Genomic DNA, 22,266 nt, shown 5'->3' with positions numbered 1-22,266 from the left:
TACTACCTAGCCCTAGCAACAGTCTCAGAACGGCTTTGGGTACTGAGGAAGAAATTACTATGGAGACTAAGGGATCCACTGATACTGGGGGCCATGTGGTACATATGGAGGAAAAGGAGTTGCAAGCATGAGATCACTACGTGGCCATCCCCTCTGAGTCACTTATGGGCTTCGGGCAGCCGAGAGGACATCCCCAACCTGGAAAAATGTCAGTCCTGGTATGAGGCAGGCTTGGAAAGAGTGGGCCAGCTTTGGAGAGACGGCTCCTTTATTACAATCTCAGAATTAGAGGAAGCCCTGGGGTTGGGCCCCCTTTTCATCTTTCAATTCTTGCAACTCAAAGGTATTCTGACAAGGGACAAGTGGAGAGAGGCGATCAGTAGGGACCTCGCCCCATTCGAAAAACTGCTAAACTATAGAACTGAAATGAAAGGCCTGATGTCCGCCATATATAGAGAACTGATTGTGGCTGAGAAGGGATCTACCTTGCACTTGAAGAATAGATGGGAGAAAGACTTTGGTGATGAAATTGATCTGGATATGTGGGGGAAAACGTGCAGGGCTGCCTTTCAGGCCTTGATAGCCAGTCAATATAAACTCCATGCCATTAAATTATTACACAGGTGGCAATATGTTCCAAATGTTCCAGTCAATGAGCCTGCTATGCTGGCGTGAATGTGGAGAGTGTGCGAATTACCGGCACATGTGGTGGAGCTGTCCCCTTATTAGAGTTTTCTGGGACGAAGTCTTAGGGTGGATCAGAGACCTTGATGGGATTGAACGGGTAGCTGACCCCCTCTTAATTCTATTTGGGTTTGAAAAGTGTGAGGATGAATTTAGATGGATCGCGGATTTGGCAGCCCCACTTTTGTTGGCGGCACGAGCCGCCATGGTAATGAAGTGGAAATCCAAGAGAGTACCGAGGAAGGGAGAATGGGTCAATGTGGCCACCAACATCTGCATAATGGAAAGGATCACTGTAGCCCCACATGCGAAATCCATGCAATATGACCTAATGTGGGGAGATTTTGTGAATAAATACATGCCCGGGACCTGATCATGTCCAAAAGGGAAGGGGACTGGACATCTATGCCCGGCCAATTATTGGAAGCAAGGCAACTGGACCACCGGAGGAGACCACTGTGATAGTTTCAAGGAGGCAACCATGCCCACTTTTGATTGTACAATGTAAACACTATGCATTAATCACAATCATTAGATCTGTGCAAGACATATAAAACAATAGGAAACACTGTTCTATAGGGGGTAAGGGGATGGGGGATCTAATTGTTCTGAATATTCTATGTATAAGTTGTTGGGGGGAGGGTATTAGTTAAATGTACATGGTCTCAATATGTTCCTAATGACTACCTGTATAACTTAAATAAAAATTTTAAAAAAGAAGACCACTCCTCGGACCAGCCGATCCAGGGTGAGGCATGACCCTACTCGGAGCACGGGGCAGAGGCCTTGGCATTCAGCCATGCTGCCAGTCTACTGCACCTATACTTTGTCGCCTTCTTAGAGAAACCGAGGCATATCTCGCATTCTATTTCTTTGTGGTCTGGATGCAGACAGTAGAGGCATTGCAGGTGCTTGTCTTAAACAAATTCCGTAGCCCGCACTTGGTGCAGGACTTTAAGAGGGATCTTCCTTCTCCTCTGTCATGGTCGGAGGGGGTGAACTCAGCCAGATGGCCTTCTGGAAACTTCGACAATCTTTGCCCTCGAGGGGCGCTGAAATTCACTGACAACAGATCCCTGCACACAGGCTCTTTCAGAACAAAAATAGAACCTTTTTCAATCAAAAAACACAACAACACATAGGAATAGCTCACAGAGCAAACTCAAGGACTCCCAACACTGAAGCGTGCAGTAAAAATCTGAAGATGGCTGCCAGAGGAGGGGCTTAGAGAGAAGACCGTCATTGGATGTGGGCAGTATGACCAAGAGGACAGCGACTGGTTTAAAGGGGAAATACAATTTGTAAGTGAAAGTGAAACGGTTTTTCTTTTACTGAGTATTCCCAGCCCGACGACAGGGAATATAAGCATGTGAATCCATGCCAGACCCCATGCTGGAGAAAGTATGTATGACAGTTAAGGGATGGAAGTGCAATAGAAGGGTGCAATAGGTGGGCTGTAAGGGCTGGGCACTTACATCACCTTTTATTTGCATTTCAGTTAATCTATATGGACCATTCGTTTTGTTAAGAGTAGCAGGATTTGATGTCATCCTATGTCTGGTTTATGGGAGAAGTGATTTCACTGGCATTAATGCAAGTATGAAAAGACAACATTCATTATCGCCAAATACTTTTGTCTAAGGCTGTTAGTCAGACTTCTAATTAACAGAAATTAATTCATACTTAAAATTTGAAGAAGGGTTTCAGAATGTTCATGAAAGCAACAAAGTGTATTTCAGTTCCATAGTTTCTCAAGAGGAGATTTTCTTAATGATATTCAATGAAGTAGAATGTGTTCTCGGCTCATTATGCAAGCATCAGAAGAGATGTGCTAGGGCCTCCTTAATGTGGCATTATCTTCGAGTTGGATAGTTTAAGAAAAAACGCAGGGAAAGGTTAAACATGCATTCTGAAACAACCCAACACAGTTCTCAAGGGCTTGTTGTGGGTTCATAATATTTAAAGTCATTTCAACTCTGTAGAACATGCCTTTTACTGGCACACTTAACCACCTTATTGCTCTACTACAGAACGCAATGCTTAGAAACTGTATGACCTTGGCGCTATGAATTTGTTCAAATATGAAATAAATGACAGGTGAAGACTTGAATGGCAGAGCTTAGACACCTCAGAAGCACATTTTACCGTTGGCAAACCGTGCCTGCAACAAACTTCACAAACATTGGGTGCTACTTCAGATCAGTACACTGAATTATGAATTCCTGAGGTTTATCAAGCAAAGACAGTTTTGATTCTGCAACACAAGAAGGTGGCCACTTTGAAGAATTAATTGGGAAGGAAAAGATTGATCTGATGGAGATTCATGATGGTACGACGACCTGTTCGATCTTGACCAAAGAGTACAAACAGGAACGGAAACCCAGCAGACGCTCCTCCAAGCTATCTAGCTCGGAGGTCGTAAATTCCAGCAGCTTTTGAATCTCACGGAATAATTTTGTATGGTCCAGATTAAAGAAAGAAGGAGGATTGAGCAGCCCAGATACAGTGATCCAGAATACACGTCAGCCTACTGAAAGAGTACAGGGGTCCTAGGCGATGAGCATCAAGGCTACCAAATATTATGCAAATCCCCCCCGCCCCCCCCCCCGCTTTAACCACAGCGACATGGTCCCTTAATACTAGGGAAACTGTCAGTTCTGCCTCTTTTGCACCACAGAGGCTCCAGTTGTAATGAACCCCTAATTTACATGACACAAAGGGCTTTTTTGATGATGCAGAGAATCATCCCTATGTTGAAGGTATTATGATGCAGGCAGTGCACATCCGGTTTAGGAGCATTACCCCTAGCATTTTCTTAAGGATCTATTTGGGACCTCAGGCATCAGATCCTGCAGCTCTTTGGGGCAGGTCCAGTTGTCCAGCTCCTTCAATGTGCTGTAGGAAAGTCAGAAGACTTAGACCCAGGGGCTTTATCAGAGTTAGAGCGAGTGTACTAAGGCCTAAAAGCATCTACCAAATAACATCAGTAAATTTAAGCTTAAGCAGTACCTAAATGCAAAGGCAGTTGTTGCGCACAAGGCCCATCTCTGGTTTCACTACTACAGATTGCCAGTAAAAGGTTTCCAGAATGTATAGAAAACAAGGGTGTAAAGCCTTCAAAACTCCATAGGGCATCAAATCCAAAAGCAAAAGGCCACAAAAGAAGCTGAATGTTGAGTCACTAAGTCAACATCAATCACAAAGATTACGTTGAGCCCAGTCGGTCAATAATCATGAGGCATGCTGGGAACATCCAGTCATAAGTGGACTGAGGAACATGGAGATAGCTAACGCATCAATTGTGAGAGTGGATCAACTGTGTACACTGTACATGCAGACCAGGTTCCCCATCAGTTTTCTCTATTTTCTGTGGGCATAACATCTTGCTATTTTGCCCTGCAGATGTCACATTCCATCAATCTGGAGGAAGAGGGACTGAACGTACCAGTACTTTTTGCTCATGATTCAGGAAGGGTTTTTGTTAGAGTGATCAGAGGGTTTGGTGTTTAATCCTTAACTACGATAACATGAGTGCTTAGATGATACAAATGAGCTATAGATGGACAATCTATTGCCAAATTCAACAACAGTTTACTGACAACAACAAAACAAAACAACATTTGAAATTCAGCCCTACGGTACAAAAGTGATTTGTATCTACTGCAAAGCCCTGCATGACACAGAATATTTCTCTACTTACAAGACCCAATGGGCATGAAATAAGGGGTTCCCACATTCTCAAAGCTTTTTTGGGCGCAAGAGTGGAGATGCGCCGGCGTATCCCACTTCCACCCAACCAATTAGCAGTCTAATTCACAATGGGCATCTAAATAAGCACTTTGTAGAAGCATTAATTCAGATTTGTCGCCCCTTTTTTTGTGCAAATAAGGGGGCATTTCTTGGCATTTTAGAGCATACTTCGAATACACAAATGTTTTGAAACCGGCGCATGGCAAGGCGCAAATTATGACATTGTCATTTCTGAGACTGTCATGATTTTTTATTGCTATTGCAGTACAACAGCCATGGTTTAAAACCACAGCTGTTGCACTTGCATTTCCATCCCCCAAACAGGGATTGAAATACTTGTTCCCTCCTTTACAAGTATAAGCAGGCCATTTAACGGCCACATCTTGGTGAAATGCGCTCCAAGCAACCACGTGCTTGCTGAGAGCCTGTCATACATTTGTGTCAGCAGCGTGCTTCCGACACTAATGTATGCACGGGGGCTGGACAGCACATCTTTGCACCACTGTCTAACGCCTCAAATACTCTTGTCACCTTTGTGAATAAAGATGACCTGAGTTTTTCTGAAAGTAACGCAACCGGAACAAGCACACTCTCTGTGCTCAATTCATTTGTGCTACTTTCTGAGAATCTTGCCCAGTGTGTCTATGCAAATAAGACTACACTAAAGGAGATGAATGGCTTACTTTGACTTTTGATTGTAATTATGTCATAGGTCAAAACTATAAATCATGTTAGGTATGTATAAAATGGTAGCTTACTAACCTCCAAAGGTTGTGCATGGTAATGGTCGGTAGGATCCTTCAATTCTGCAGCTTCTTTCATCAAGCGTTTCACAGCTGTGAAGGTGGGAGAAGAAACACAAAACACGTCAGATTTTTCAAATACACTCTTATTCCAAAGTTGGAAAGATGCACTAAATGTCATAAATATAAGGATGGGCCCACATGCCTAACAGATACAGCTTACATGTTTAAAAAAAAAATAACCAACTCCTGCCTAACCCCAGCGCTGAATGGGAGCTGCCAATTTTGCCTGTAAGTGATTGATCATATAGTACTTTTTATGTTTATTCTTATGGCTCAGTATATGTACACACAAAGCACATAGTTGTTACATTGTGTGTGCAAATACTGAGCCATAAGAATAAACATACAAAGTACAACATGATCAATCACTTACAGGCAAAATATGCTTTGTGTGTGCAAATACTGAGCCATAAGAATAAACATACAAAGTACAACATGATCAATCACTTACAGGCAAAATATTAGGAATAGGACAACATAATCTATTCATCTGGATGAGAAACCTACTCTTTTTAATGCTAGTCATCAAAGAAGATTGTTTTTGCTCTGTAGCACACGTTTTCATAACTTAGAAATACCTACTGTGGGCAGATCAAAATAAGATCTCTAACAATCTGGAACCCACCCAACGCAGGATGAGAGAAAGACACCCGAGCTTACTTGTAACAAAATCAATAAAAGAAGTATTACTCTTGGGGTGAAGAAAATTCAATCTCTTCAGTTAAAGTAGCCACAACTGCTGGGCAATGGCTCCCTATAACAAGCCATGTATACCCAGAGGATGGAAATTACATTTTGCACCAAAGATCAACGCAGTGGTAGAGCATCCAACTAAACTCGCTCAGTGAGATGGTTTAGTTGCAGATTTCGAAAGACTATACAACAAAGCAATAACGGCATGATTGCACATGAAGTACCATGAGCACAACACTCTGACACTAAAAGCAATCCAATGGCTCCCAGTGGAGCCAAGAATAACATGCCAGCAATGCATGTTGCCGGGGAAAAAGACCTTGTAGAGTGTAGGAACAAACCACCTGAAAAAACATGCGCCACTTCCCAGAACCTACTACCAGAAAGGGAGGCCAGTCAGGTTAAGCCAACATAAGTGCTCCAGGCAGACAGCAGTGAGGAGACTGCTGGCCACATAACCAGGCCCTGCCACTCAGCTGCTCCTCCCACAACCTATTTCACCAGTCCTCTTTAAGCTTCCTCATCGTCGTCATCGTCCTCAAGATAAGAACCTCACCTGAGGATTGTTCCTGTTCAGGCCCTGACTCGCTATCCTACATTTCACCTACAAAGTAGTTGCTACACAACTACTTGCCAAAAGACCTTACCATGTATCTCCTCCCACCACAGCCCATCCCCACCCTCACCCTCACTAGGGTTCGAACGGCCAAGCGCCCTGGGCAGCTCTGGCAAGTTACACTTGCAACCTCATCAATAACCACTTGGCCCCATTCAACACCCACTGACCATGTACACACGCCCCCTCATGCTGATCAATGCTTGCTCAGCAGTCTCTCACATCGCCAAGATCGCTGACCTCATCTCTTACAACAATCTTAATACCATGTTTCAGTGATGGACATGGATTATCCTGTTCTCCCTCCCCCATGTCTTTGACCTCCTCATACCCCCCCAGGTTAGTGCATCGAACATGCCGACTGACCAGGAAGGGCAGGAGGCACTGTGGCAGTCATCCACATGAGTAATTTGCCTTGCTCCATCCTCCACTCTCCTAAAACATGTGTGTTTGAATCACTTGCCTGCCGGTTTCCTTCACCTCACAAGGAAATCATCCCTTTCCACTTCATCAATTTACCACCTCACAGGAGTGACTCTTCATTGATGACATCTCCAACTTACTCTCATCTGCCAACCTACACATTAATAAAGTAATGTCTTTCTCTGAGCTTTTAATGCCCCAGAGTATCCTGCCGACAACCAAGTGCGCTTTTCGCACTGACCAGATCAATGGATCTAAGCAAATTGTTCTCTCTCACCACGCTCAACAAACGCAACATCCTATACCTAGTCTTTACATCATCCCCCCACATCACCTGCACAGACCCTATGCCACAGTCCTTTCATAGGTGTACAATTGCCTTGTAAACCCCCCTGCCAGGACTTCTTATTTCCATATATATGTGCAATAGTTTCCCTTTACATTCACAATTGTATATCTCTTCATCGGTTCGATATATCTAGTCGTTTCAATTTTCACTTTGTTTTCCCATATTGGCATTCCATATGTTGTTAGCAGTTGGATTTGTATTCTGCCCTTTTGACTCACAATCTTCTCATTGTTTCTGTCTCTGAAACATCCCGGGGTCCCCACTTCACTTGGGCTGAATCACCTGCTCCGTCTGGCGTCTTCGGTCCTGTGCAAGCTCATGCAGCATAGCCCTGCCACATGTCTTCCACTCTGGACTGCTTTGACATCTCCACAGCTTCCCTCGCGTGTTTGCTCCTGCACGTCTGCTCACCTTCAGGTCTTGGTGAGGGTAATGCTGCTTCCTACAGCTGCTGAACGCCCAGAAATTGTCTCTTCGTTCCTGTCGTATCTGCGGCTCAGCCTGCTCACGCAACATATTTTCCCTCTTTGCTTGTGAGCCCCATGACTTATCACATTGGCTCGTGCCTCCAGCTGCCAAACGCCTCAGAGGGAGATACTAGGTCTTCTATTGAGCAGCCTCTCATAGTTTGGTTTCCATTTTTAAATGTCCCGTGCACAGGTGCTTTCACAAAACAGCCAGCCCGCTCATTGAGCTTATGGTTCCTTCTGCTCTGCATCATTTCCTTCATCCTCCTTGTCTCAGTACTTAGGTGGTTGTGGGAATTGGAGTCCATTGTTGTTGGTTACTTGGAGAATCGCTCTCAATGGTTCCATATGAACAATCGGTTCTTAATGAAGGGGAATTGGAACTGAAAAAGGTTTTCTTGGAGCTTTTACCTTTTAGACTGTGGATGGGAGTTTGGCTTAATGGATGTTGGGAAAAGGTTTCTCTAAAGGGGGTGGGGGGAACAGATGCACGGCAATAGGCAGAGTATCGAGTATCAGTGGGTAGTTTTCATGGGCAAATGGGGATACCATGTCTCATCCAGTGAAGCCACATCTCTCCGGTGGTTGTCTCCTCACATGTGATCCTCCCTCATGTGGCCGTCCTCAGGGTCAGGATCAGGTAGCGGCTGCCATCCCCTGGCCACATGGGAGGAGCTTACCGCCGAGGAATCCATGTTGACTCCACCGGATTCATCACAGGAGTCCACACTCTTCCTCGTCGCAGTAGTTCCTATATTGGTGGTATGGCAAAAACATATAGGAATGATGACCACCAGGGGGCGCAGAAGAAATGGCCACCTAAGCTGTTTTCTCCCTCACCCCCTACGGAATTATGACCTACTAACGTGGAAAGCCGAAGCCAACCAGCCCCAAAGTGCAGGAGCTTGCACCGGAATGTGAGGAACAACAGTGCACAAAAGAAAGAAGCCTGGAACCCACAGGACACCTGAGAACGGCGACCTGGAAGAAGGTGGCAAAGCAGCGAGAAAACCACGCCAGGCAGCACACTCATTCTCCCAGACTACGGATGAGAGAATCACGGCGGCCGGACAGGGAGACATAGAAGACATCAAGAAAAGGGCCAGAAGCAAGGTGATAAGCCGCCTAAGTCCCATACCTGATGTAAAACACTGGGACAGAGCGGTGGCGGAACATCGCATAGCCCTAGACCGAGGGTAAGGAGCCATCTGACCTGCGCACAAAGAGGCACGGACCAGAGAGCAGCAGGGCATAAGCACCAGCAATCCACTGCACACCAGAGGGGGCCCCCCCACTAAGAACGTTGTAACACGCGGGCAGAAAGCCTATGCTCCGCACCCGCAGATCCCAACATGAGGGACAGGGACGCCTGGAGAGTAAACAACAAAGGAGCCGCGAAAATGGGATCTACATGAGGAGGGACCCAGATACAGCCTGAGAACCACCCAAGCCCTATGCACTAACAATGGGTCAAGGTGGAGGTGGAGCATTGCATAACAGGCTATCCATTCCCATAGACAGCACCATAGCTGATGTGCAAAAAGTGTATTAGCTGCATGGTCCTAATAGGGGAAGCTAAACAAAACAGTTTAAGGAGTGGCAACACCACCCCAACAACAGACAGAAATTGAAAGCCCAAACCCCAAGAAGCCATTAAGGCGCAACACCTGCGCTCTAACAGAAAGGAAGCTGGCAGACAGCGGAACAGGGTACACACCTTAATCCTCTCAGGGCATATAAACCCACGTGGTGGAAAACCACCAAAGCATACCCTTGAATCCTACGGAAACGGGGAGGCCCACGAAGAAAAGTAAAAAAGTAACAACTCCAAAAGGATATAAACAAGAAAGTGTTTGAAGGAAAAATGTCGAAAGGGGGAGAAAAACCGAAAGCAGGTGCAGGAGACATCAAAGCACTACTGGGGATCCAAGAGAAGGAGAAAGAATGAGAGGAACGCGAAACAAACACAGGTGGAGATCCACCCAACACCAAATGGGTCAAGCACCTGGTCCTCATTTACCAAAGAATACCTTATGGAAATGCTAGCTACGCTGAAACAGGTCTTGACGAAGGAGATCAAAGACACCAAAGTAGCAATGGTCAAAACAGTTGCAGATTCAAACTCCCACATGATGGGACTAAAAACAAGAGTGAATGAGGTTGAAAACACATTATGCAAACAGGCGGAGCTCAGTAACAGGATGCTGGGCATAGACTAACAACTTGGAAACGATATGGACAAAGCAGGAAGATCTTGAAAATAGAGCCCGGAGAAATAACATCAGGATTAGAGGAATTCCACGGGACATCCCACATCAAGAAATAACTGACTATGTGCGAACATGTTCCAGATGCTCCTAGATTTGCCAGACTCTGAGGCGATAGAACTGGACAGGACACACAAGAGTCTACACGACAATGCAACAACGCTGCAACCTCTTACCGGATGTACTGTCCAAAGTACACTTTTTCCACCAGAAAGAACGGATCATGGCGGCTGCTCGAAAGAAAGAACCCTTACAATTCTGAGGGGCTCACATCTCGCTGTTCAAAGATTTAGCACCCTGCACGCTAGCGAACAGATGGCAATTACATATAGTAACCGCCTGGCTACAAATGCAGAATATCAGATACAGGTGGAGATTCCCCTGCAAACTGCTATTTGAAGTCCAGAATCAAAGATACACAATCGGATCCGAAGAGGAAGCTGCAGAGGTGATGAATGGGACCCAGGAGATTCAAACACACTGGAACAACTCTGCTCTCCAGAGTGGACCACCAAGAGCAACGTAAGGAAACCGAGAAGGAAGAAAATCCCAGACATATCTAAGACAAGCCCAACATGAACACAACGGCAAACCAACCGGCCTGTACTGTTTTCATGCCACAATGGGAGATAACTTGCCTCGAAAGGTGAGAAATTACAAACGTTACCATAGAAGACACACATCAAAGGGGGGTTCGCCATGAGGGAATGGCGCCCAACCACCAATGCAGGAAATTAAGACTATTAGAAGAAAACCACAGTTTCCTAGTTTGGATGGGGTTCGATTTTTATATTCACTTTTATGTTTGCCCTTTTGTTCTCTTTTGGTTCCACATGTACAGAACTTAAACAACATCCCGAATACTAAGTCCTTTAACTGTTTCGAAAAGAAGCCTGTCTTGACCCCCAGATGAGCAGGATAAAGGAATAGCAACATTATATATCCCATGGCAGTGAGCAGCGAAATGAAATGCCTGACCCTAAACGCGTAGGGCCTAAATTCACCAGTGAAAAGTAAGGCCATATTGCAAAGGCTCTCCTCCTTCGAGACGGACCTTGCATTCCCACAGGAAACCCATCTCTTAAAGGATGAAAAACGTCTCAAAAGTAGGGAATAGGGAGTACACCTGAACATATTTTGGGACCAGTGGGCTCAAAAAACAGGGAGTAGCCATCATGATCCGCAAAAGCACTACATTACGAATAACTGAAGTTCTGCGAGATGTACAAGGGAGATACCTACCAATGAAAGGAACCCTGAAGGACCGGTGAATCACACTGGGGGTAATATATGGCCCCAATGAGAAACAAGAGGAATGCATAAAGAAATTCTCAAAGATCCTAGCGAACTTCATAGAAGGAGACAATATCAGGAGGAGACTTCAACTGCGTAGTAGATCCATCTTTGGATAAAACAATGACCCCCCGCCTCCCCCCCCCCCCCCCGAGACAAAAAAAATCCTAAATATTATGCCATCACCACACTCCTGAGAGAACTATCGCTGATTCAAACATGGCGTTTTACGCACCCAGGAGAGGATACACCTTTATTTCGGCAGTACATGGGGGGGGTTCCTCAAGGCTAGACATGTTCCTAATCTCTTCTACCCTTATACCGTTGATCAAGGAAATAGAAGTCCTACCAAAAGCTCTTACAGACCACTCCCAAGTAAAACTAGAAATAGACCTGGGACAAGGCTCTCCAAGACCCCCCTGGAAATTCAATGAGGCGATTCTAACAGACATAGCAGCCAGGGTGACGATAGAAGGGGCAATAACACACTACTTTAAGGAAAATACGACTGAGCATGGATATACGCATCTTATGGGACGCGGGGAAAGCAGTCCTCTGAGGAGTAATCATGGGGCAGACAACAGCTTGGGGCAGGATGCAACAACTGCATCGGAGGGAACTAGAAGCAATGATACAAGAGAAAGAGAAAGCACACGCACAGAAAAGAGGAAGACGCACGCTACAAGATCTCAGTACAGCAAGATAAGGTCTAGAAACTTACATGATAGGAAAAGCAACCCAGGCATTAAGACAACACCATATTATTACTCCAAGGCCAACAAAGCAAATTAATTACTGTCTTCAAAACTTAGAAACGTAGCAACCCATAATTACATTGGTGCCCCGAGGTCTAAAAAGGGGAAGAGGGCAATCACAGAGGTTGGGAAATTAAAGGTTATGGAAGATTTTTGCCCCACACCAAGGGAACATTACCCAAATTCTGACCTTCATAAACCAGGCACAAGTCCCGCAAATCTCTGAGGCAATAAAAGAAACATTAGAGAACCCCATAATGGCCCAAGAAATCGCACAGGCGATCCGCTCCCACCCAGCAAGAAAAGCCCTGGGGACGGATGGGTTTACCAATAGATTCTACAAATCCTTTGCTGAGCTCTTAATCCCACAGCTCACCAAGCTATTCAACTCCTTCGCAACATCAGGGGTAATAACCAAATCAATGGCAGAATCCACAAACACACTGATTCTGAAACCCAGAAGGGACCCAGAGGACTACCCGTCCTACCGCCCCATAGCCTTATTAAACACTGATGCTAAACCCTACAGCAGGATCCTGGCCAATAAATTGAATGAGGCCCTCCCCCAGATAATAAATGAAGACCAAACAGGGTTAATTAAGAACAGAGGGGCCCATGACAACATACAAAGAGTAATAGACCTGATAGCATTGGCACCTAATCTCCCCGGGGGCCTCGTGCTCCTCTCACTCCACGCTCATCGAGCGTTTGATAGAATAGCTCGTAGGAATTTCCATGACATGCTATCGGTGTATGGGCCTATAATATAATAATAATAATTTGGCATTTATATAGCGCTACGAACCCTGAGGTATCTGAGCGCTGCTTATTATTACCCAGGGTGTGTGGTGCTCATTTATCGACCTCGGAAGGATGAAAGGCTGAGTTTGGCCCTGCCGGGATTTGAACCTGCGTTAACAGGCTCTGCACGGATGTCAAAGCGAGCGTTCTACTCGCTGTGCCACTTGACCAGCTTAGCAAAGTAATTCTAGCCAACTTCGAAATACCATCCACAATGGTTAAGGTAAAAGACACCAAAACAGCCCCAATCCCAGTGGGCAGGGATACAAGACAGGGATGCCCGCTCTCCCCCCCCTAATCTTTGCTCTGGCCATGGAACCGCTTGCTCAAATGATCCGGAATAACCCACTCACACTAGGCCCGCGTCATGGAGGTAAAACACAAAGTGGCACTGTAAACCGACATGTGCGTTCTCCGAGAACCCATGCCGTCAATCCCTCCCCTGATGGAGCTCCTTACTAGATTACACATGGTATCGGGATTTTGCATCAATCATCAGAAATCACTGGGTATGACGATTGGCATAGCACCTGAAACCCAAGTAACAATGCAAGCAACCTTTCTCTTTAAATGGGTTGACGAGGAATTTATATATCAGGGGTACACATCACCAAATCATACAAAAACCTCATAGGAGCCAACATTCCCCAACTATGGAAAGAGACAAAAGCCACACTGAACAGATGGGAAACATAAATATCATGGCTGGGGAGAGTCACTGCAGTAAAATGACAATCCTACCCAGACTCTTGTTTATTTTCCAGGCCCTACCAATCATTATCCTTCACAAAGAGCTAGCGGAAGTACAGAAAACAGTGAATCAATACATTTGGCAGAAGAAACCACCCAAAATTGCATGTCACACGCCTCTCAGATCGAAAGGGATGGGGCGGATTGGGGGTCCCGTCGATACAGAGTTATTATCGCAAGGCTCAGATTGCCCCAAAGTGTTAGAATGGGCACTGGAAGACGGGGGGTTGAAATGGAAAAGGATTGAGCAACACTGTTGTCGTATCCCCCTGGCCCACCTGACGTTCGCATCCAAAATGTCGAGGGCTGGCCCGCTAGACTCCACTAGGGCGACCCTTAAGACCTGGGACGAAGCTTGAACACAGCTGGGAATAGGAGTTGGCCTAGGACCAATGTCACCAATATTACAGAACCCTGAATTCTCCACAGGCGTGAGAAAAGACATTTACATGCTGGGAATCGCTGGGCCTGTTAAGACTTAAGCAACGTCTACAGAGACGGGGTTCCCCTCACATTCACAGATTGTAAAGTAAGAGTCACTCTACCTGAAACAGAACGCTTGTGATATCTTCAAATCAGACATTGGGTTTCCAAACAGCAAGTAAAACAGGCGGGGACACGACCCCCTATAGGAATTGAACTCCAACTGGCAGAGGGGCAGGAAACTCGGAAAATATCGCCTACTAGAAAAGGCTCCCATCAACGACAAACTCCTGTATATGGCAACATGGGAGAAAGACATAGGGACAGAGATACCGCCAGACTTGTGGCAGAAAATATGGTCCAGAACCACCAAAAGCGGAAGATGCACTCTTTAAAGAATGTGCAATCAAACTGTGCTACAGATGGTACATGACCCCCCTAAGGTTACATGTGATAGAACCAGACTATACGGATCGCTGCTGTCACAGCTGTGGCCAATTAGATACTACGTGACGTGGAGGGAGTCAGTGACATTACAGAGATTTGAGTATCCAGACTCTAGGAACAATTGGATTTGGGCTCTGCATTTTGTGGATACCTGGAAAGTGCAATTGAGATTTATCATCTACCATAGAGACACAAGGATTCCCTTGTATCTTTGAGATAGAGAAGAACCGCCGCTTGTTAATATATTTAACATTGAGTTGTTGTCACCTTGTCATTTCTCACAAGATAGTCCAACATTTGGACTTACAGAATTTGGATAATAGAGGAAAGAAGGCAAGAATTCCGGCAAGAATTTGGAATCTGCATAGTAAAACCAGTTGAGGTTACAAAAGACTCCAGGATATTAACCCCTCGAGTAAGAGAGGGTACTTCCCCCATGCTAGAAGATTTTAGGAATCAACACAAGATACTACTATACACCACTGAAGAGTGTTCGAAACTTTTGTTCTAATAGACAAACTTGTACAAGTCAGGAATCTATAAATGTACCAATAAGAACAAGAAACAGGCAAAATTACTGAGGCTTAGGGATCAGAGTGTGAATGAGTTACACTTTTTTGACCCTTAAACAAATACATCATTAGGACCCACTTATGCTGGTTTCACTTGTGTTGTTTTAAGGTTTTGTAATTGTTTTATGCTATATGATCATTTTTATGATTAAGAAACAGGATGTTGTGTTATTAATAAAATGTGTCATAGTTTGTGAATTAAATATATGCACACTGCAGTATTATTGGAATTGTTTGAGAAGATACCTATAGACACCGTTTTACATAATTGAACTTCTTTTTGTATATTACAAACAATCTACTGCAGAGTAAGAAGTTTGTTTATCCCCCACTGCGGTTTCTACCATTTTGAGAACAGTGCCAATTAGGAGACTTCATACACATGTGGTGGCAATGCTCGATGATACAGTCTTCCGGGCAGGAAATTAAGTCAAGAATAAAAGACATCACCGGAGTCGTGCTTCCTATGTGCCCCCACATCTCACTACTAGGAGATGTGCCCGAATATGACACATACCCGGCATCCGGTCCCAGGGCGGAACTAATACAGGTGCTACTGGTGACCAAACTGAACCGAGCACACTTCTGGAAAACAAAGGAAGGACCAATATTGTCCTACTGATGGGTCAAGATCTGGGAAGCTGTTGCCATGGACAAACTGAGTGCACACAACTGAAAAGATGCCACGATTCTCCCAAATATGGGCCCCATTCATTGAAAATGTACAAGACAAAGAACATGCTTTTGTGACCACAAATTCTAAGGCATCAATTAAAAGATGGAGGCATTAAGCAAAGGAAAACATTAAAGATTGAATTATGTCGATAGAAGACTTGCTGAATAGAGGCATGGACCCGGACACAAACTGCAGTGAGAAACAAGAACTGGAACCCAACATTACTATATTTTGAATTATTATTTAATGTTTTAACCATATTATTTACCTTTGTTGGGAGGGAATATATTGGTTTAAAAGAAACGCAAACTGAAATTTCGATGTTACAAAAATCTATGTTGTTCCTATAATGCGATGTTCATCGAGATTTCAATAAAAGAATACACTCGGAGAAAAAAAAACATAGGAACACTAGGGCACGAGGGAAAGTAATCCTATAAGTGCCCAAACCCTGTTACAGTAGGAAACAACCTCGCCCAGAATCACAGTTTTCCTGTTTCCTACCCGAATACTCCTGGTCATTCTTTCCCACATTCCTCATTGACACAACACTACTGTTCCCACAATCCCCCCTGTCTATTTCATAAACCCTACCAAACACTAACCCCCCCCCCCTTTCTGACACAAACACTTTCTTACACCATGAGAGACAACGGACTAACACCAGAGCCGTTTACCTGACATGTTGCGACATAAGAGTCAGGCAGAGTCAGGCAATTAATAATAACCTCACACACCAAACAGCCCTTTCCTTTCCCCGCAGGGATAAAAGGTGGCGCACGAGAGCATGCGATGAGCAAGGCAAACCGCACAACAAGACAGCTATCCCAGGGCAGCATTTCAAGCAGAGGAGAAAAGAGGCAAGAACCGAAGAGGGGACAAAGAGAAGCGACCTTGCCCTTTTCGGCCGAGACCCACAAAGCCTCCGTGAAAGGAATCATAAGACCGCAAAAAATAGCCAGCGTGTGTTGCAGCAGATGTCATCGGTACACAGAGCCCTCCTACAATGATAATCAGGGCTGGGAGAGACGCTTGCTACCGTTGTACCGTCCTTGACTTCAAAGACAAGAAAAGGCAAGCAGTTCATCACAGCCTTTGAGTCGAACGGAGGATGGATAAGAAACCAAACTGTGCTGAACGAAAGTTGCGAATGGCAAATTAAGGGGAAACCCAGCTGCAGAGGGGTCAGGCACCACGTGTGTGCTCACTCAATAGACTCTGGTTGAATCCTCTATTGTTGAAATTACCAATACCAGAAGGTCCTAGAAGAGCCGCAAGGAAAAGGTCAAAGTGATCCTACAGGGGTCTAGCAAAACCACGGGTACAGTCAAAAGTCTTTGACCAGCACGTAATCGGAAAGCTAAGGGAGAAGAATCCCGCACAGTGAGAAAGGAGAAAGAACAAAGAACTGTGGGTTTGGCTAGAGTGAACCCGACAGAGGGATGCTGACAGAACGGGGCGAAGCATGATGCCCCAATGAACATTGTGTTGACAAGCGTGAACCCGACGGAGGGATGTCCACAGTGGATTGTTTAGAAAGACATTAAGACTTGTGAATAAAAGCCATAGTGAACCCGGAGGAGGGAGGCTAACATTAGAGAGCCATCTGAGCCCAGAAGAGTGAGATCCAAGGCTGAAAAGCCATCACCCAATGATTTGCGAATGCAGCTGGTGAAATCTTGTGACTAAAGCCATAGTGAACCCGACGGAGGGAGACTGACATTCGTGAGGGGTCTGAGCCCAGAGGAGGGGGACCCACAGGTGAAAACACCAAACCAACGTAACAAAATAGATGAAATCTTGTGGATAAAAGCCATAGTGAACCCAACAGAGGGAGGCTGCTATTCGAGAGTGGTCTTAGCCCTGAAGAGGTGGATCCAGGGGTGAAAAACCATCACCCAACGTACAGACGGAAAGGAACTTTGTGTTATTATTTTGAACGCATCAGATCCTCAGAGGCAAGAGACATTTTGTAGAAAAGAGACTTCCACTGAAGATCATGATACTTGAGAACAGAACTGTAGTCTAGTGCTGGGAAAGCTCGACAGTGTGCTACCCTCAAAAGTACTGCGTTGTCCAGTGCTCAAAACGTGGGGAAGGGAGACCCCTGCCTATAGCATCCTGACTTATCATTTGTGAACACTTCTTTCTTACTTGTTAACACTATCTGACACTCTTTTTGTATCTAGTTGTAAGGATTGGCAATAGCTTTTTTTTTAGTATAGGCCCTTTTATTTGACAAGACGCCACTAGGACTGCTTTATTATTATTTGATGGTTGTAGCTTGCTCCCATTTCAGATTAAGGTTTACAGTAGGAGTTTTTCCAACTTACCTATACAGTTTAATAAACATCCTTGAACTGTGATCACTTGTGTCTGTCTTTACTGTTGTCACCATGAGTTCCTTACAGCTGACATAATGGACGAACATGGCAATGGGTGATGAGGGGTGACAAGGGGAACTATATAAAAGACATTAGACATACACGCTTCTCTCTGCCCTTAGCGGAGGGTGATCTATGTGATCACTGAGCAGCCGAAAAACCACAAATGGAAATTCTGAATGCAAAAATGCAGGCACGCAGTCCACAAATAGATCACACATGTTTCCTGCCACAATCCCTGCCTCCTCTCCCCTTGTACGGTATAATAGGTTTTCATCATTTTCGTTCACTGCCATTTACGCAGTAAATGTACACTTGATGTTTTTTTTTGTTTTGGTACCAGACTGCCCAGGTTAACCCAAAAAAGAAAGGAAATACATGGTAGAGAAAATAACCCTCTAACGTCACTGCAAGATTATACAGCATTCAAAAAGAGAAATAGTATCTGAGGGCCTCTTATGGAAGCCATACTCAGCAAAAACGTCTTGCATTATTGCAGAGAACAACTGCCCCAGTTTAGAGTCGGGAGTGCTCCCTTGAGACAAACCTTTGGAAGGATAGCTAAGCAATTTGAAATATTCAAAGTAGATAATTATTTGGAAATTAGTATTTATACAAGATCAATGAGACAATGACCACATTCATTGATAGTTGAATACTGCACTGCATGTGGGCATGGAGTGTGTACTTTAAAGTCATAAGACAGCAGGGCTGCCCAGATGTAAAAACATTTTGCAAGATTTAGGGAGAAACTAAATCTAAATTACATTTGGGCCTCAATAACTAATCCTTAAAGCAGTGGTACTACCATGACACATGTTAAAAGAAAATGCAGCTACAATAAGATCCAAACAAATCATGTATTTTAAAGTTACTTGGTACATTTTCTTTTAACTTATAATTCTGAAGGACATCCATATAGAGAAGCACTATCCGCCACACCCACCGGCTCGCTAACCATCACAGGATGACTCTTATGACATGGGCCCTCTCCTCATTTGACCTCTCCTAACGGCAACCAGATTGTTAGACAGGAAGGTGATGGGTGGTTGGACAAGGCCTGAGCCGGATTGCATGGCTGTCAATCCTCACCAGAATGCCCTACAAAGGGCACCCAGCAGTAATCTCCATGAAGGACCGCCAGGCTGACTAACAAGCTGGTTGCAGTTAGGTGGTCAAATAAGGAGAGTGCACCCAACCCAAGGTATGAGTTTGTAACTCGCTATGCTGATTTTCACTACAGTGGCCATCCACCACGAGGCTGCTTCTGGGCTCCTCACACAATCTTCCATCCCACCCCCAGACTTGTTTTAGGCTTCCCATCATGCCACCTTCTCTCTAGGCTTCCCATCATGCCACCTTCTCTCATACCGTCTACTTCTGGGCTTCATTTCCCTTCCCTCATACACCAGTCATGTCAGAACATACATACTGTTTGGCTCTTTCCACAATGGGCAAGTATAGTGTTGCTACTACAATTAGCCAACAGTGGAAATACCGTCATGCTTTTTCATCCCACATAATATGTTTTTTTTTGTCAAAAAAGGTCTGCTGTCAATTATAAATAGAAATGCAGAACATTTCCAGTCCAAGATTAATCCAGGCACATCTGCAAATGCAATAGCTGGTTAAGTAAACTAATGGGAGAGCGCTCAAACCTTAGCCGTCGGCACACCCTCAATCCTAAAGCAACAATCCTGTAATATGGGTCAGATCATTAAACACCAACTCATCATTTAAAAGCACAGGTCAACATTTACCCATTATGCTTTTGACCTCCTACGAGCAAGGCGGCATGTCCTCCCCTTCCTGACTACAGTCCACAAGATTACACTTTCATGGCAGCAGCGAACTGTATGCTCGATTCCTGCAATAGGATTTAAAGTCCCCACCCCAGTTAACACTATCAAGCCTACCACAGGTTCTGAACTTTGCCACCAAACTCTTCAGCAAGAAATGTTCGGACCATGCCATCCCAGCCTTGAAGTCCCCACACCAGCTACTGGTAAAACAGTGGACTGACTTTAAAATGCTCTTCCTAACATACACTGTACATTATCACCCGGGACTTGCATAGCTTATCAAAATGTTCTCACTTTACCAGCTGACCAGGCGCCTCCGAGATGCTTCCTCACCAGCCTTTAGAAGAAAGGTATGGGGCCTACAGGTTTACACCATCAAGGCTATCTTTCTGTCCACACATTGATCAGAATCATCTGTAATTCAGGAAGCAATTAAAAACACACCAGTTTCAGATTGCCTAGGATTCTCGTTCAGAACATGACCCTCTCTTCAGGGGGCACCATTACAAGTTGCAATTTAAGTCACTCGGCACTTCAATTCTATACATATACACTCAGCACACCATTTCTGACTCACCAACAGTCAAATGTCACTAGCCAATGGCTAGTGGTGCGTGCAGATCTGCCAATTTATCCATCCACTGCTTTCAGAACCATCTCTTCAGCATCTTAAAGCATTACAAAAAAATCCAAATAAAAACAAACATTCAGGTATGCGCTACAAATTAAAATGGTAGGAGTGGAAGAAATCCCTTAAGCTTCAAAACAAAAATAAAAAACAGACTTATTCTCTGCTTCAAGTAGCCTAGCATGGAAGGTTATACCGAATTTATCAAACGAAAACTAGCATAATAGCAATATTAAAAAAAAGAAAACTTTAATTCTTTGTTAGAATTTATTATGCAGACCCACAATTAGAAAAGGCTGTGCTGTCCTGGCTGAGGGCAAGTAACAAGGTCTGTGGAGAGGGTTTGTCAGAACTTGTATCAGTTATACAAAAAGGGGCTTTTCTGGGACACCTCGTCAGCTGAATGCCTGCAACAGATTGAGGGTCCAAAGGCAAAGACGCCATATAAAATGCTATCAAACTCTTTATCCAGATCAAAGCAGCGAGTCTGCCTGCCTGGCTCTGCAGGGTCTTCTTCTTGAGAGGTCATGCAGGTTCTTCTGATGCAACACTTCAGCATTCTTGCGTTGATGACCCACAGAGGCAGGGCGCTTTCGGTTTCAAAAGCTTCTGCAGTTTCACCCCTCCCACAGCTGCCGATGTTGAGTCAACATCTGTCTGCGGTCAACGTTTCTTGTATGGAAACTGCCCATGGCTGACTTTGGGGCGTGTAAAATATGTGCAAATCAAAGACAGCTGGGACCAGGCATGGAACATTTGCACCAGTACTGATCATTGAGCAACTGCTTAGATAAGGAACAGAGAACATAGGTTGAAGAATCAGACTTGTTTTTATGTTTCCTGTAGAACATTAAAAAGAAGAGTATTATCATTTATTTTCAAGTTACGTAGCAAGTAAAGCAAAAATAAAAAAAAAAAAGACAGCTTCATGTTTGTCCTAGTGGAAAATATTTTTTAGATGATCCGGACCGAGGCTAAACCTAAATGCTTTGTACCATATAATCTAAGCAGCAACATTTGTGCTAAAGTCATTTGACCCATTTTTTATTTTTACACAAGGGCAACGTTTCAATAATCTGGTCCCTGAATGTGATAACAGGTGAAGGGGTTCTTCAAAACAATGGACAGGTTTACAGAAAATCACAACCCTACAAACCCATATAGATCTACTAGATTTGTGGGCTAAAAAAGGGGTAGGACATAACACAAAAAGATGACGTAAGCCTAAAAGGGCAACATAGTCGTTGGGGATAACACTTTCAGCCATTTAAATGAATGACAATTCCTTATTCGGAACATGACATTGGAAATTCTTGAGAGGTACGTCAGCACAGGAAGGGTTCAAACAATCCTAGTGTATCAAGTAAAAACATAAAAAGCCAAGCAAGTCTAAATACCAAAGTAGCACTTTTTTTATTAAACACAGTCACATGTTAAAACCAGCCCATCCTGCAAGGGAAAAGCACAGAATACCTAAAATAGGCAGACTGGATAGCATGGAATTACGGGCGGGATGTCAAAAATAGGACATCAAAAAGAAAAAGGGAATAAAACACAGTTTTCCAAGGTTTCTGTGGGTCAAGGAAATGATAGGGGATTTAACCAGGCCCTAGGGTCTAAGGTGAGGTATTGTGGTTAAGGTATTCAATGTGCCTGTGACTTACGAGTCCACTAGTTCAG

At 44.4% G+C, this 22,266-nt stretch overlaps 1 protein-coding gene across 2 annotated transcripts in view; it reads right to left on the bottom strand.

Moving 5' to 3' along the window:
• Positions 1-22,266, bottom strand: part of LOC138453537 (ubiquitin-conjugating enzyme E2 J1-like) — a 277,659-nt gene that overhangs the window by 216,598 nt on the left and 38,795 nt on the right. For both annotated transcript variants that reach the window (XM_069606503.1, XM_069606504.1), the window contains exon 2: positions 5,197-5,270. In XM_069606503.1, coding sequence (XP_069462604.1) covers positions 5,197-5,270 — 74 coding nt within the window. The remainder of the gene's footprint in view (positions 1-5,196; positions 5,271-22,266) is intronic.

This window comes from Ambystoma mexicanum, chromosome 4p (genome assembly GCF_040938575.1).
Source record: "Ambystoma mexicanum isolate Mex_15411 chromosome 4p, UKY_AmexF1_1, whole genome shotgun sequence".
Taxonomy (NCBI): domain Eukaryota; kingdom Metazoa; phylum Chordata; class Amphibia; order Caudata; family Ambystomatidae; genus Ambystoma; species Ambystoma mexicanum.
Note: the sequence above shows the minus strand (reverse complement) of the source record. Positions and strands in the feature narration are given on the sequence as shown.